This window comes from Triticum urartu, chromosome 4, assembly GCF_003073215.2.
Source record: "Triticum urartu cultivar G1812 chromosome 4, Tu2.1, whole genome shotgun sequence".
NCBI classification, from domain to species: Eukaryota; Viridiplantae; Streptophyta; class Magnoliopsida; order Poales; family Poaceae; genus Triticum; species Triticum urartu.
Window position 1 is genome coordinate 555,731,597 of NC_053025.1, and position 12,828 is coordinate 555,744,424.

At 47.9% G+C, this 12,828-nt stretch overlaps 2 protein-coding genes across 3 annotated transcripts; one reads left to right on the plus strand and one right to left on the minus strand.

The window, feature by feature from the left end:
- Window positions 1–1,422: 1,422 nt before the first annotated feature.
- Window positions 1,423–7,172, plus strand: LOC125552650. 2 transcript variants are annotated; one of them, XM_048716282.1, is made up of 6 exons: window positions 1,423–1,691; window positions 1,789–6,033; window positions 6,188–6,364; window positions 6,475–6,569; window positions 6,702–6,904; window positions 7,035–7,172. In XM_048716282.1, the coding sequence occupies exons 2-6, from the start codon at window positions 5,704–5,706 to the stop codon at window positions 7,115–7,117; spliced, it is 888 nt and encodes a 295-aa protein (XP_048572239.1). In that variant the 5' UTR covers window positions 1,423–1,691; window positions 1,789–5,703; the 3' UTR covers window positions 7,118–7,172. The 2 variants fall into 2 exon arrangements, with proteins under 2 accessions (XP_048572239.1, XP_048572238.1); XM_048716281.1 differs by lacking the exon at window positions 7,035–7,172 and having other exon boundaries at window positions 6,702–7,005.
- On the minus strand, window positions 7,128–12,058 carry LOC125552649 (4-coumarate--CoA ligase-like 1). The gene is made up of 6 exons (XM_048716280.1): window positions 10,847–12,058; window positions 9,596–9,788; window positions 9,029–9,171; window positions 7,907–7,974; window positions 7,667–7,769; window positions 7,128–7,462 (listed from the first exon to the last, which is right to left on the minus strand). The coding sequence occupies exons 1-6, from the start codon at window positions 11,870–11,872 to the stop codon at window positions 7,346–7,348; spliced, it is 1,650 nt and encodes a 549-aa protein (XP_048572237.1). The 5' UTR covers window positions 11,873–12,058; the 3' UTR covers window positions 7,128–7,345.
- Window positions 12,059–12,828: the final 770 nt, after the last annotated feature.

A 12,828-nucleotide genomic window follows, 5' to 3' on the forward strand; every position in this document is an offset into this window, starting at 1 on the left:
ATAAGTTGATTATGTGTAACTAGATTGAAAAAGTTTAATTGTTCTCTAAACTTATTATTTATTTTCACACGCAAAAATAGAGAAATAAAAAAGGTGAAATAAAAAGGAAAATGCTTAAAATCAGGGGGGGTCGCAGATCCGTGTCCGCTGCCCTTCTATGCATGCCACGTGCCCCATGTCCGTCACCACTAGTTTTTTGCATTTGGCTCCTTCTTGCATATTTTAACACTTTAATTGATTATCAATAAATTATTAAGATAAGTTGATTCTGTATAACTAGATTGTAAAAAATTCACCAATCTCTAAACTTATTAGTTATTTTCACAGAAAAAAAGAGAAATAGAAAAAAAAGATGAAAATGCTTTAAATCATCGGGGCGGGGGGGGGGGGGGGGGGGGGGTAGATCCGTGGCCGCCGCCCTCTCTGCATACGACGTGCCCCATGTTCGCCACCACTAGTTTTTGCATTTGGCTCGTTCTTGCAATCTTTCTCATCGCAACAATGGGTCTGTTGCGGGATCTGGATCCTTAAGAGAAGTCGCCTCTCGTGCTCTTCATGAGCTTCCGTCGAGTAGCCACCTCCTCGCGTTGTTTCGACTGTGAGCTCCTGTCGAGTTGCCGCCTCCCTGCGTTGCTTCGACCGTCGCCACCAGCTAGCACGCGCAACAAGCTTCCCTGGCGAGCTACACGTTGTTACAACGCATGCAAGCCAGCGGCGCTCCTCCCGAGCTCCTGTCGAGTCACCGTCTCCCTGCGCTGCTCCGACTGCCCCGAGCTCCTGTCGAGTCACCGCCTTCCCGCGCTGCTCCGACTGCCCCGAGCTTCCATCGAGTCACCGCCTCTCTGCGCTGCTTGCCACCACTAGCTCTCGCCGCTGACTAGCACGCCGATGAGCTTCTCTAGCGAGAGCGCTCTGTTAGAAGGTGTGCAAGCCACTGGCACTTTGGCGTCGGCAAGCACGCCGGCAAGCTTCTCTGGAGAACTTCTCCAGCGAGCTTCTCCGATGAGCTGCACACAACTACCATTAGAATGCTCTCCGCAACATGTCCGGTGCTGCAAAAGGTTTTCTATAACATGAGCTATGTTGCAAAAATTACTGTAGTAAATGATCAACAAAATTAAACGCTTTAAGGTGATTGCAACAACGATCCTGTTGCAGAGGGCCTTCTGCAACATCACTTTTGTTGCAAAAGAGTGGCTGCTTACGTGGGTAGATCCAACGTCCATTAGCAGGCAGCGGATCTTTTCTCATTATCCGCCCGTCGCCCGATAAATAAAAGGAAAGAAAGAATTAAACAAGAAAAAAAACTGCCCTACTTGTGCCGGCCCATGAGTGCGCGCGTTAGCAGCCCGAGTGTACCGCTCGCAGCGGGCGCCACATAGCAGCTCCCCCTCTACGCCCCCCTAAAGAAGGCCTCTAGAAACCAATCCGTCTCCCCCAAATTCTCCATTCGAAAAAGCCAACGCCGTTATCGTCCTTCCTCCGCAATCCGCCGCAGAGAACATCGGAACCCTCAGGAAGCTTCTAGAAGCCGCCCGCGCGGAGCCCCCATGGAGAAGGAGAAGCAGAAGCAGGGGGCCGACGGCGCCCTCCTCCTCGCGCTGCGCTGCTCCAGGGCGTCTCTCGTCCTCTCCTCCCTCCGCCAGCCACCCCCCTCGACGGCGACGACCCGCCGGACCTCATCCTCCGTGGTAACCCGGAACGCCGCGCCTCCTCCGCTTCCCCGTGGCATGCGCGACGCTTAGCTCCGACGCGTCTGTCTTACCGTCGCGCTTTCTCTCGTCGCAGGAGTTCGACCTCCGGAACGCGCGCCTCCTCGACGCCGAGCTCGCGGCGGCGCGGCGCGCGGCTGCCAGAAGCGCGCGGACATCCGCCGCTGAGATTCTCTTCGTCGTTGCTCTGGCCCCCCTCCTCATCCTCTTCGTCGCGCTTCTAGCGGCGGCGCTGGCGGAGGCTGCCGCGGAAGGGGTGGCTTGACCCGCTTGCCGACGACGTCATGAGATGATGCGGCGACTGAACCCAAACCCTCCGTGTTAATTCCCCCCTTCCGGGCTCCGTAAGTTGACTCTGTTTCTCTTCAGCTGAGAAAGGAAGCTGGTATCTCGATTGTGGTACGGGCCTGTTTGGTGTTTTCGGTCTGTACGGTAGGTGTTCGACCAAATGCATGTTCCTTCGTAGTTGTGTGCACAGAGTAAGGCTAAGGTTGTGGTGATAATTAAGAGATCAGACGAAATCATAGCGTGATGAATGGTGCCTGTCTCATTGAGTTGCATTGTTCTACTGTTTTCTGATCGAATTATGCTGATGGAATGGTAGATGCAGGGATATGCCTTGCAGTGTTGCTGCTTGTGTGCCATGATCCATAGATTGTGAAAAGGGCACTGGCGATGAAATTTCACGATGGGTGTTATGTTGCTAGTCTATGATTATTCTTTCAAGTGAAAAGTAAATGTGTTTGAGCTTAGTCAATTGTTCATTGCATTTAGGCAGCATCCTCATCAGGATCATGCATTGCTTTATTTCTCCTTTGTATGAGTAAGGGTGGCCCATGCATTTGCGCTGCTAGACTTTTCACGTGTTTTACTTTGAGAAGCTGATAGAAAGGTAGACATGTAAAATTATAGATAAACTTGTGGTCGAAATGTATGAAACTCATTTGGCATTGTTTTTTAACGAACTGCTTGCCCCCTGCAAGTTGCTTATGTATTTAACTGTGAAAACTCTCTAGTCAAGTGTTTATATAGTTTAGCCATGTACGCTAATGTATTATCCGTGTATGTTGGCTTAGAATTGCTAAAGCCTTTCTCACTAAGGCTGAATTTGATACTGGTGTAAATTATCATAATCTGGTGTTTTCAACAAGCATTTGTCTACTTACCGTATGAATAAGCCACTGTCCTGCTTTCGAGGCTATTTATTTAGTTATAATATACAAGGTCAACACAATGTAATGTAGCAACACTAAACCGAGCCTAAGGTGATGGATGAATGTTTTCAGAAGTAGGGTTTTTGTTGTCTTCAATGTACTAGTTTGTTTATTTATTATGTTATGCAACATTGGATGATGTTTAAAATGTAATATCATGAATTTCTTACTGTTGATGCTTTGCATCAACCAACCAACCTTGCTTCTTATTACCGTACGCATATACATGTTGATTAATAATTCAGGGTTTTAGACACTTGTGCCACTGCGTGTGCTAGCATCACTTACTGAAGGTCAGAAAATTTTGTTGTTGCCACTCTAGCTCTTGTCCGTTTTCCCTATACCACTCTTAAATTTGACATTCCACCGTTGCCACTCTAGCTTTTAACAATGCTTCACAATCTGCCACTCTGTATAGTCAATGCTCCGTTTTGACCAAACGGAGTAGGGAAAAGACCATCTTGCACTCAGTTTTTTGTTTTTCTTTTGCCACCAGTTTTCGCCAATTTTGATCTTGCCATTGGAGCAACTTCTGAATGATTTTATTAGTGCTAATTCAGTCTCAGATTTTGGCATGGCCTATTCAAAAATCTGACATCACACATAATTATACTATTTTTCCTTTTGTATGGTTGCAACTTAACTTGATGCTGTATTTTTTTTTAATATGCAGTATGCAATATGCATAGCCTGGTGAAAGAAATACCCTTATGAAACCGTGATACTCGAAACTGGGCGAAGGCCGATCAATTTTTTCCATCATGAGGAACATTTGCGTCATCTTATTGAATTCTTCTGTGCTCCTAAATTTCTGTCAGGACAAAAAGGATAGCACAAATTAACCGGGTGTTTTAGAAAAACCATTGTCTTGGTTTCACGGCGCACATCCAGTTGCTGCAACCTGAGCCAACTATACGTTTCCCAGCTATCCAAGACAGCAGTGTGGTATCCGCTCAAGCACACTATCAAAGATCCAAAACTGCTCTCTAATGGCCACGGAACACAGCAGCACATATTAATTGCACGTACTAAAGGCTCTGCTTCCGATTACTTGTGGTAGCACCTGGATATGTCATACAGTATATCCTAAGATCGGCTAAAGTAACAAGAAAATTTTCTAGAGTGATGCTATACATAATACCACAAGTTTTTTTTCACCAATAGCAACGGTCAGGTTTCATCGGATAGGACGATGGTGCCCCTCTTCAAACACTAAGAATACCCGAGGTCCGGTTCCGCGGATCTCTCTTTCTCCCACTATCGCATTCCTAATTTGGATTGGCATCTTTTTTTTTCTCCCTGATGAGGTGGTGCGAGAAATTTCAGATGTACTAATTTCTAGAAGCATTTGTTCTGATACTTTTACATGGGATCTTCTGTTCACTCTGACGAGCTTCGGGTGAAACCAATTCCCAAGGTGTGACGAGCGGTGTCGCGAGTTTGCAGGGATGAGAACCATGAAAAGCAAGATCTTGAATAAGAAAACAGAAACCGAGGAAGATGAAACGGACACTAACATCAGACAACTCTCAAATGGATTTGGTTGTCTATGATGAGCAAGTAGAAGCAACTTGCTTACTCACCTAGGGTCGGTCCAGCTCCCCCTACTACTCCTACTTATCCTTCTCACTTGCCAAACCATAGCTCTAATTGAGTCAAATTCCACAATTTCAAAGAACAGTATGCTTTTCCCCCCCTCCATTTTTCACCATGAATGTTCTCTCAATCCCTCCCTACTCCTTTCTTTCCCGAGCACAGGCTTACCCAACTCATGAGGACCTGTCTATTCAATAAAGGACGGAATCAATGTGAGCCTTAGGGTCCAAAAATATTCCATTGGTGTCGGCTATTAGCGCCCCACCAGAAAATTAATAAGAATATAAATCCAGTATCCCGAAAGGAAGGTTATGTCCAAACTCATTTTGTATTCGATAACCCAGCCGTACATGAAAGAGGGTACTGGTTGACGATGGCGGCGGTGATCCCTTGATGAATCCATTGTCTTAGTTGCTCGTGGTGTCCGCGGTTTAGAATGGGGATGTTGAACGTTGTGTTTGGTATGGGGCGTTTCTCAGGACGTGGGCATTCGGGGCGCAATATGCAACATCGTCGACGATTCTTCCATGACTTCTTTCCTGGGCGTGGTCAGGTCCTACAACCCACTTGCCGACTCCTCTAGACGTTAAGAGTGTACATTGATCCGCTCGGTTTTGGAGTCGTGGTTGTGTGGTGGAGGTGACCCGCATTGGCCTGGACACGGTCTAGGTGAAGAAGCTAGCTTCAAGTCTTAGAGCTCAAGATCAGTTCGGTTGGCGATGGCCACGACCAGACGAGCTTACCAACCTCCAGCTCTTCGTCCGATCGAGTTTAGCTTCACAGGACGTGGAGAAAATATCAGGTGATACAAGAGTTTAGGTGCTACCATGATACGGGTTTTCGTGAGCCATTGGATCCGAGATCTAAGGGTGACAGCCATCCTTTTGGACTTGCACGTAAATATCAGATTCTGAAAGCTTCACAGGACGTGTCGTCCCGTCACACGGTACCTATATATACCCCGGCCCCACTAAAGTGCAGCCGCACCAACCGCAATCCCAATTCGCAACGGCCCCAACAGACACACGCACGGGCGCGCGCGCGGCCGGCAGCACGGCAAGTCGGCGACTCGTGCGCCCGCCGGACACCGGCCGCGCTACAAACGCGTCGTACGTCTACGCCCGCGTGCCGACGCAGGCTTCCGCTTTTCTCCCCTCCCCCCGCCCGCTCCTCCTCCCCCCATGCGCGGGCGCCGCACCGCCCCCCGGCGGCCAGACGAGATGACGGACTCCACCGACTCGCCGTCGGAGCACGCCGGCGGCACGAACGGCGACGGAGCAGGCGGGCTGTGCCAGTACCAGCACGGCGGCCCGGCCAGGGCGCCGCGGCTGGGGCTCGAGATCCGGGAGCCCTTCCTGCGTCTGATCACGTCCATGCGAGCCGCGCTCGACCCCGCCCCCGACGACGGAGGCGCCGGCCCAGAGGAGGAGGGGGCGCCAGGGGGGAAGAATCAGGGCCAGCGACGGCTGACGCGGGTGGGACTGCGGGCGCTCCAAATCGGCGACAGCAAGGTTCATACTTCCTACTCATTACTCAACTATACTCCGGCTGCACACCGATAGAATCGCATGCTCTTGGTTTCTTTGCGTTCCTTTCTTTCTTGGCTATCTTGTTTTGTTGATTGTTACTACCTTCTATGTACTCGCTCATGGCCATATCTTCTAGATCGATCGAAGGGACGAGGCCGACATAGCGGCCAAGTTCCAGTACAAGAAGCCCAAGAAGATCGTGCTCCAGCTGCACCGGGCCGACGCCTTGGTCAAGATCGACATCCTCTGGTCCAACATCCTGGCCATGTCGGCGCGCTTCGACGACGCGAGATTCGACACGCTCAGGATCCAGGTATGATGCAATGATGCACTCTGCAACAGGAGTCCGTCTCTGCTCTCCCTTTCAAACAGAGAGGATCATCATGATCATGGTGATGTGACTAACAATGTTCGTGCGTGCAGGTCAAATGCGCGTCCGAGCGGTTCAGTGCTACACAACCTCCAGCAGCAAGCAGAATGCATCTCCGATGGCAGCGCTGCGGCGATGTTATTCCAAGGTAATAATACTAAGCCATGCATGGTTGATCTTGATTTCTCCATCTTAGGTTTCGATCTTAGGCTACCGTGCAGAAGGTGACTGACTGGCTACTACCAGCGCTTCACCTGAACCATTGTTGTTCAATCTCCAGGACCTTTTTGCTCTGGTTTGACAAGGGGACGCTGGAGAGGGGCTACGGCAAGATGATGTACGCCGACCCTTCGCTGCTTCTACTGCCGCCGCCACCTCCGGGACAAGGAGAGGAGGAGGAGGAGGAAGAAGCCCCGTCCCCGCCATTCCTCGGAGGCGCGACGCCGAGCACGGTGATGATGATGACAGGCTCGGCAAACACAGGTAAACGGCTAAAATTCTGGTCATTCTCCAAGACTCCCAAGTGGTCCGAGACTGCCTCGGCGCAGTTTTTGCTCCTGCCCTTCTTCAGCTGAACCTGAACACAACGCACGTTTTTTTCTACGTTTTGCAGGGGCCGCCGATCCCGCGGCGTATCATGAGTACTGGGGCACCCAGTTCCAGGACTCGGCACATATCCGTTCCTTGTACAGATAGCCGTTATTCATTGATATTCATGTTCTTCATTCGTTGTATAGATGTCATGCACGGTACATTCGAACAATGGTCTTGTCACATACAATCTTTTGTACAATGTTGAGATTGACATTTATGTTGCGCCATATAAACGAAAACGATGCCCCGGCAAAAGGAATTTTTAAGCCTCGGCATCGCCCAATGGTAGTAGATTTTTGGAAATGTAGCACGATCTCGAAGCGGATTTTCCTACAACTTGGACGATCTGACCTGGGCAATGAGCTCTCTTCTCAAGATCTTGCCTGCGGCTGACTTTGGCACGCTCTCCACGAAGGTGACCCGCCTCAGTCTTTTGTAGTGCGTGACCTGAAATGTAGATCAGAGTTAAAGCTGGATTAGAATGCAGTTGTGAAAGAACAAAAAAAAAAGCATTGCTTGTTCAAGTGTGTATTTTCATCCTAGTGATGGTGACTCGTCCACAAGTTCTGCTGCTATTTGATTTTGGAATTTATAAGGTAGAGGTACTCTGATCTGATGTCGCGATTTAGCAAGGTTTGAAGTCAGCCTCACCTGCTTGGCGATAAATTTCTGGACGTCCACTTCGGTTAATGAACTGGCAGGTGACCTCACCACATAGGCAATAGGAACTTCCCCAGCTTCATCATCAGGGAACCTTGGAAACAAGCAGAGCTCCCAGTCAATCAAGAGATAAGAAACAGAAGACAAAAGAAGTCCAAACCAAGAAGGCTGCAAGAATTATTTTATACTCAAAAGCCGCTAGAATCACTTAACGTTTAGGAGGCAACTTACGGGATAACGACGGCATCCAGAATCTCTGGATGAGATAGAAGTAATCCTTCAAGCTCAGCAGGTGCAATCTACCAGTTAAACAAACAAAAGATCAGAGGGGTTTATGTACAGAGGACAAAGTATGACGTATGTTCGAGCAAGAAAAAAAGCGCAAAAGGACGGGTTTCCATCATGATTCTTAGATTGGATACGAGCAAAGCAAGGCTTCTATTCAGACAGTAAACAAGAACCCAACTGCTTAAGTTAACATGAATTGGCTTTTGGTAAGATGATAATAATAATAAAAAAGGCTTTTAGTGAACTTTAAGCTCGGTAGGCGAAGAAGAAGGATTTCCAATAAATAAATAAATGGGAGGCTAAGATTTGCAACACAAATAGTGTTAAGGTATATGATGAATAATGTCACACATTACTCCTCCCATTGGATCAGGTGTGGTGTTATCCTATCTAGAGGTACGAATATCAAAGTTTATTAGCCTGCTATAGTGTCTCTAGAGCTTTTAGAGAACCCTCCCGCTAAAGCTATGCACTTTTAGCGTTAAATTGAAAATGATGTTAATAGCTCGCTTTTTCCCGCTATAGCAGTAAATTTGGAGTCATTTAGCGCCACTGCAGCCAGAGGAGGGACGTAAGTGAGTTCCACAAAGCCATCCATCTACCCAATTGTTTTCTGATATATATGATACATTGATGCAAAACTTAGTTATTATTGAATTAGGATGCTTGATCAATGCCTGTTTTTTTATGCCTGAACATGTGTATGCCAAATATATGTGACAAAAATTTCATGATTTAAGACAAACGACAAGCTTCGCTGTAGCTCTGTTTTAGCGTTTCATAGCTTCTGTCAGATCCGCCACTAAATGGCATAGCCCGCTATTTTTAAACTTTGAGGAATATGCTTGTGGTGAACTCTGGATAACTCCGATATGTCATTCATTCGACAATATTACACACACCCTATCAGTGTAATGGTTGGCTACATATGAAACAAACATAAGGAGAAGCAAGGGCCCTGCAGAGGCTTGCTAGAACTGTCCTTGAGAAAGCGCTCTCTGTTCACAAGTCGAAGACTCTAGCAACCATTAGAAAACTAAATAATACTTTGCAAAAAAAAATTACCTGGAAACCTTTGTACTTAATCAGCTCTTTTAGTCTATCAACGACAAAAAGCTGGCCTTCATCATCAAAGTATCCAAGATCACCAGTATGCAACCATCCTTGCTTGATTGTAAAATCAGTGGCCTCCACATTGTTGAAATACCCTACAAATAATCAACTCATATAAGGAGAATTTCTGGCCTTCTAATCCCTTCAGGACAGGATACATGGAAATTTAGTTGATTTCTTGCCAGTAAAAAATATTATATAGAAATAAAATAGTACTGGATGCCTGATAGTCACTAGGGTTTCCAATTAAGAAAAAATCACTAGCCTTGATAAACCATGCAATGTTAATAATGCGTGAAAGAAATGGTAATATCAATTTTTACCACATTTTGTAACACAACGACATTACCAATGGCTACAATTCCAATCTAGTAATAACTAATATCATTTACATTGAGCTTGGTAAGTATGTAATGTTTGATCAAGCAAAATATGTATGTTCTATGGAATAATGGCTTGTTTGGTATCAAAAGGCAGGGAAGAAGAACAAAAACCTAACGCACATGTTCGAATTTTTACCTTCCATTATTTGTGGTCCCCGGATACAGATTTCTCCTAGTTGACTTGGTGGTAGATGTTTTTGCGTCTCTACGTCAACCACTTTTGCTTCAACTCCAACGACAAGTGTTCCAGTTGACCCGAACTGACGAGCTTGTCCCTTTTCTGGGTATTCAAGCGATATGATCCCACACGTCTCAGTCATACCATAGCCCTGCGAACCATAAAATCACAACGCGCAATACAACTTGAGATATGAAATACTTAAGCCTGTTTACAGGTATCAATCAGGTATCACCATGAGAGAATAAAGCCATATTACTACATATAAGGAGGGCCGTGTAGCAAACCGCTGAACCATAGCAGCATAGTTTCGAAATTGCCTACAGAATTTGCTAGCATGAGATTCTACGCAGTTATCTGAAAATAAACATCTTCCTGTAGATTTGTAGATAGATAGATAGGTATATTACATAATGCATGATACGAAAGGCAAACAACTGTGATCAGGTACTTTCTACATTCACAAATATAAGATTTTTTGGATATTTCAAAGTGAATTACATACAAACTGAAATGAGTAAACAAACACACTAAAATGTGTTTGTATACATCTGATTCAGAGAAAAGTTAGAACATCTTATATTTGTGAATGGAGGGAGTATCTGATAAAAGTAATACTAGTTTAGATAATAAATAAATAAACAAAAATATAGTATTATATCTATAGAATAACGTGATTCGGAAGGTAAGAGTGGTACTGACGTGTAAGTGATACAGGAATAGTTGACTTTGTCATTTCGCTCTAAAAACACATAGTTGACTTTGGGCATCACTGTTGCAACAGTACAGAATTGTTACAAATCAACGAACAGTAATCTGAGACAAAAAAAAGCTGTAACACGATAAGGGGATTTTGATGCCGATACTTGTTCAATGCAGTTTTCTGTATTCTGTAGATTCGATTCATTATGCACTGTATGGTGCATTACTTCACAAAATATTGGAATCCACCGTCAAAATCAAGCATAGGAAATCTAGCTGTTTGCATACTGCTGTGTACTCGCAAGCTCTAATCACCATAAAAAGGAGGGAATCATGTCAGCAGAAACCCTGTCTTAATCACCTGATTAGATAGCCTTTCTAAGGAAGCGACAAGAGCAGAGAGATTGAGTCCCCACAAAAGCACAACAAAAAGACTACTCTCTGTCACTACAACAGCAGATGAAAAGTGCAGAGCAGCTGGCTGGCTGATTGGTTAGGTTTGGTTACCTGAACGATCTCGGCGTCGGGGAAGTTCCTGGCCACCGCCTCCATGACGTCCCTGCCGAGCGGCGCGGCGCCGGAGCCGATGAACCTGAGCGAGCTGAGGTCGTGCTTGCCGGCCCGCCCGTGTTTGGCCAGCGCGATCATCACCGGCGGCACGCAGAAGACGTGCGTCACCCGGTGCTGCTGCACGGCCCTCATCACGGAGTCCATGGCGAACCCCGACATGACCACCACGGCGTTGCCCCGCTGCAGCTGCGCGAAGGTGAGGACGGAGAGGCCGAAGACGTGGAACATGGGCAGGAAGCAGAGGAACACGTTGGGCGGCTCCCCGCGCTCGTCCTGGTCCGACGTCACCATCATCGCCGCCGCGATGAAGTTGCGGTGCGTCAGGACCACGCCCTTGCTCTCCCCCGTCGTGCCGGAGGAGTAGAGCAGCCCCGCCGTGTCGCCCTGCTTCGTCGGCGGGCGGCGGTAGGCCGACTCGTCCGCGCCGGACACGAGGTCGGAGTAGAGCGTCACTGTCACGTCGGCCGTCGCCGGAGGGGCGGCGTCGTCTAGGAGGATGACGGGCAGGCGGAGGGCGGCGACCTTGGGGAGCAGCTCGGCCACGGTGACGACGAGCTTGGCGCGGGCGTCGGACGCCTGCTTGGCGATCTCCCGCGGGGTGTAGAGCGGGTTGGCGGTGCTGGCGACGGCGCCGGCGGCGGTGACCGCGAAGAAGCAGACCGGGTAGAGGACGCAGTTGGGCGCGAGGAGGAGCACGGCGTCGCCGGGGCGGACGCCCGCGCGGGAGGCGAGCGCGACGGCCGTCGTCAGCACCGCGGAGCGGAGGCCGGCGAAGGTGAGCGCGCGGCCCGTGGCGGCGTCGATCAGCGCGGGCGCGTCCGGGCACGCGTCGGCGCGGCGCAGGAGGAGGTCGGCGACGGAGAGGCCCGGGTCGGACGGGATGCGCGCCGGCGGGCGCAGCGAGCGGTACACGCCGTCCGCGCCGTACCCGGCCGCCGGCGCCGCCGCGGTTGTCGTCGCCATCTCGGGGTTGGGGTTGGACTCCTTGCCTGGCGTGTGCGATCGCGGCCGCGAAAGATTTGGCCGCGGCGTCGAGTCCAAATCCGGGCCGCTGGGATGGGATGTGATGATGGGCGAGGCGTGGAGAGGAGCGCTGTGGCGAGCTTTGCTCCGCGGAGTCCTGACGCTATCGCGTTTGCTGTACTCTTGTCCTGCTGCGTGCTCTCTACTTATTTGTCTCTGTGGTACGCGTGATTTGATCGATCTGATTTGGGCACGCTCCGTTGACAATCACACATGCAAGGCTATCATTTTTTTTAGGCAATACATGCAAGACTATCTGTGTCAGCATATTCTCTCTTTGTAGTTCAAGGAATAATTCATGTCTGAATAGAGAAAATGGAGGGTGGGCTGGGTGTCTATTTCATGCGAATATATATTGTGTTGGGCTCACAAATAGTTGGATTAGGCCTTTAAACTAGTAGTAAAAACTAATTTTGCAAAGCTGGAGGGGGGCTTAAGCCTGTTAAAGCCCCCCTAGTAGATTCGCCACTGCATATGCACATACACTCATCCCTATAAGCATCTTCCTCTCGTCCCACTAAAAGTGCATCGTCAGAAATCTTGAAATAAATTTAAAAATAATGCGAGTATAAGGATTTGAATCCTGGTGGGCTGGGAATACCGCTGTCTCTCTAACTATCCAACCACAGATTGGTTTGCAATAGATTAGCAAATTGATAATACTATTAATAAATCATGAAATACATTTTCATATGATATATGTTTGATATTGTAGATATAAAACAGTTTTCTCAGTAAATTTCACATAAAATGTGAACCTTGACTTTCATGAAAATCACTATGCACATTATTATGGGGCAGAGAGAGTACCATGTTAATAAAGGATCAAAGATATGTTTCAGAATTGTGTCAATATAAAAAAATCATTTCCTTTGAACTCAAGGAGTATTAACATA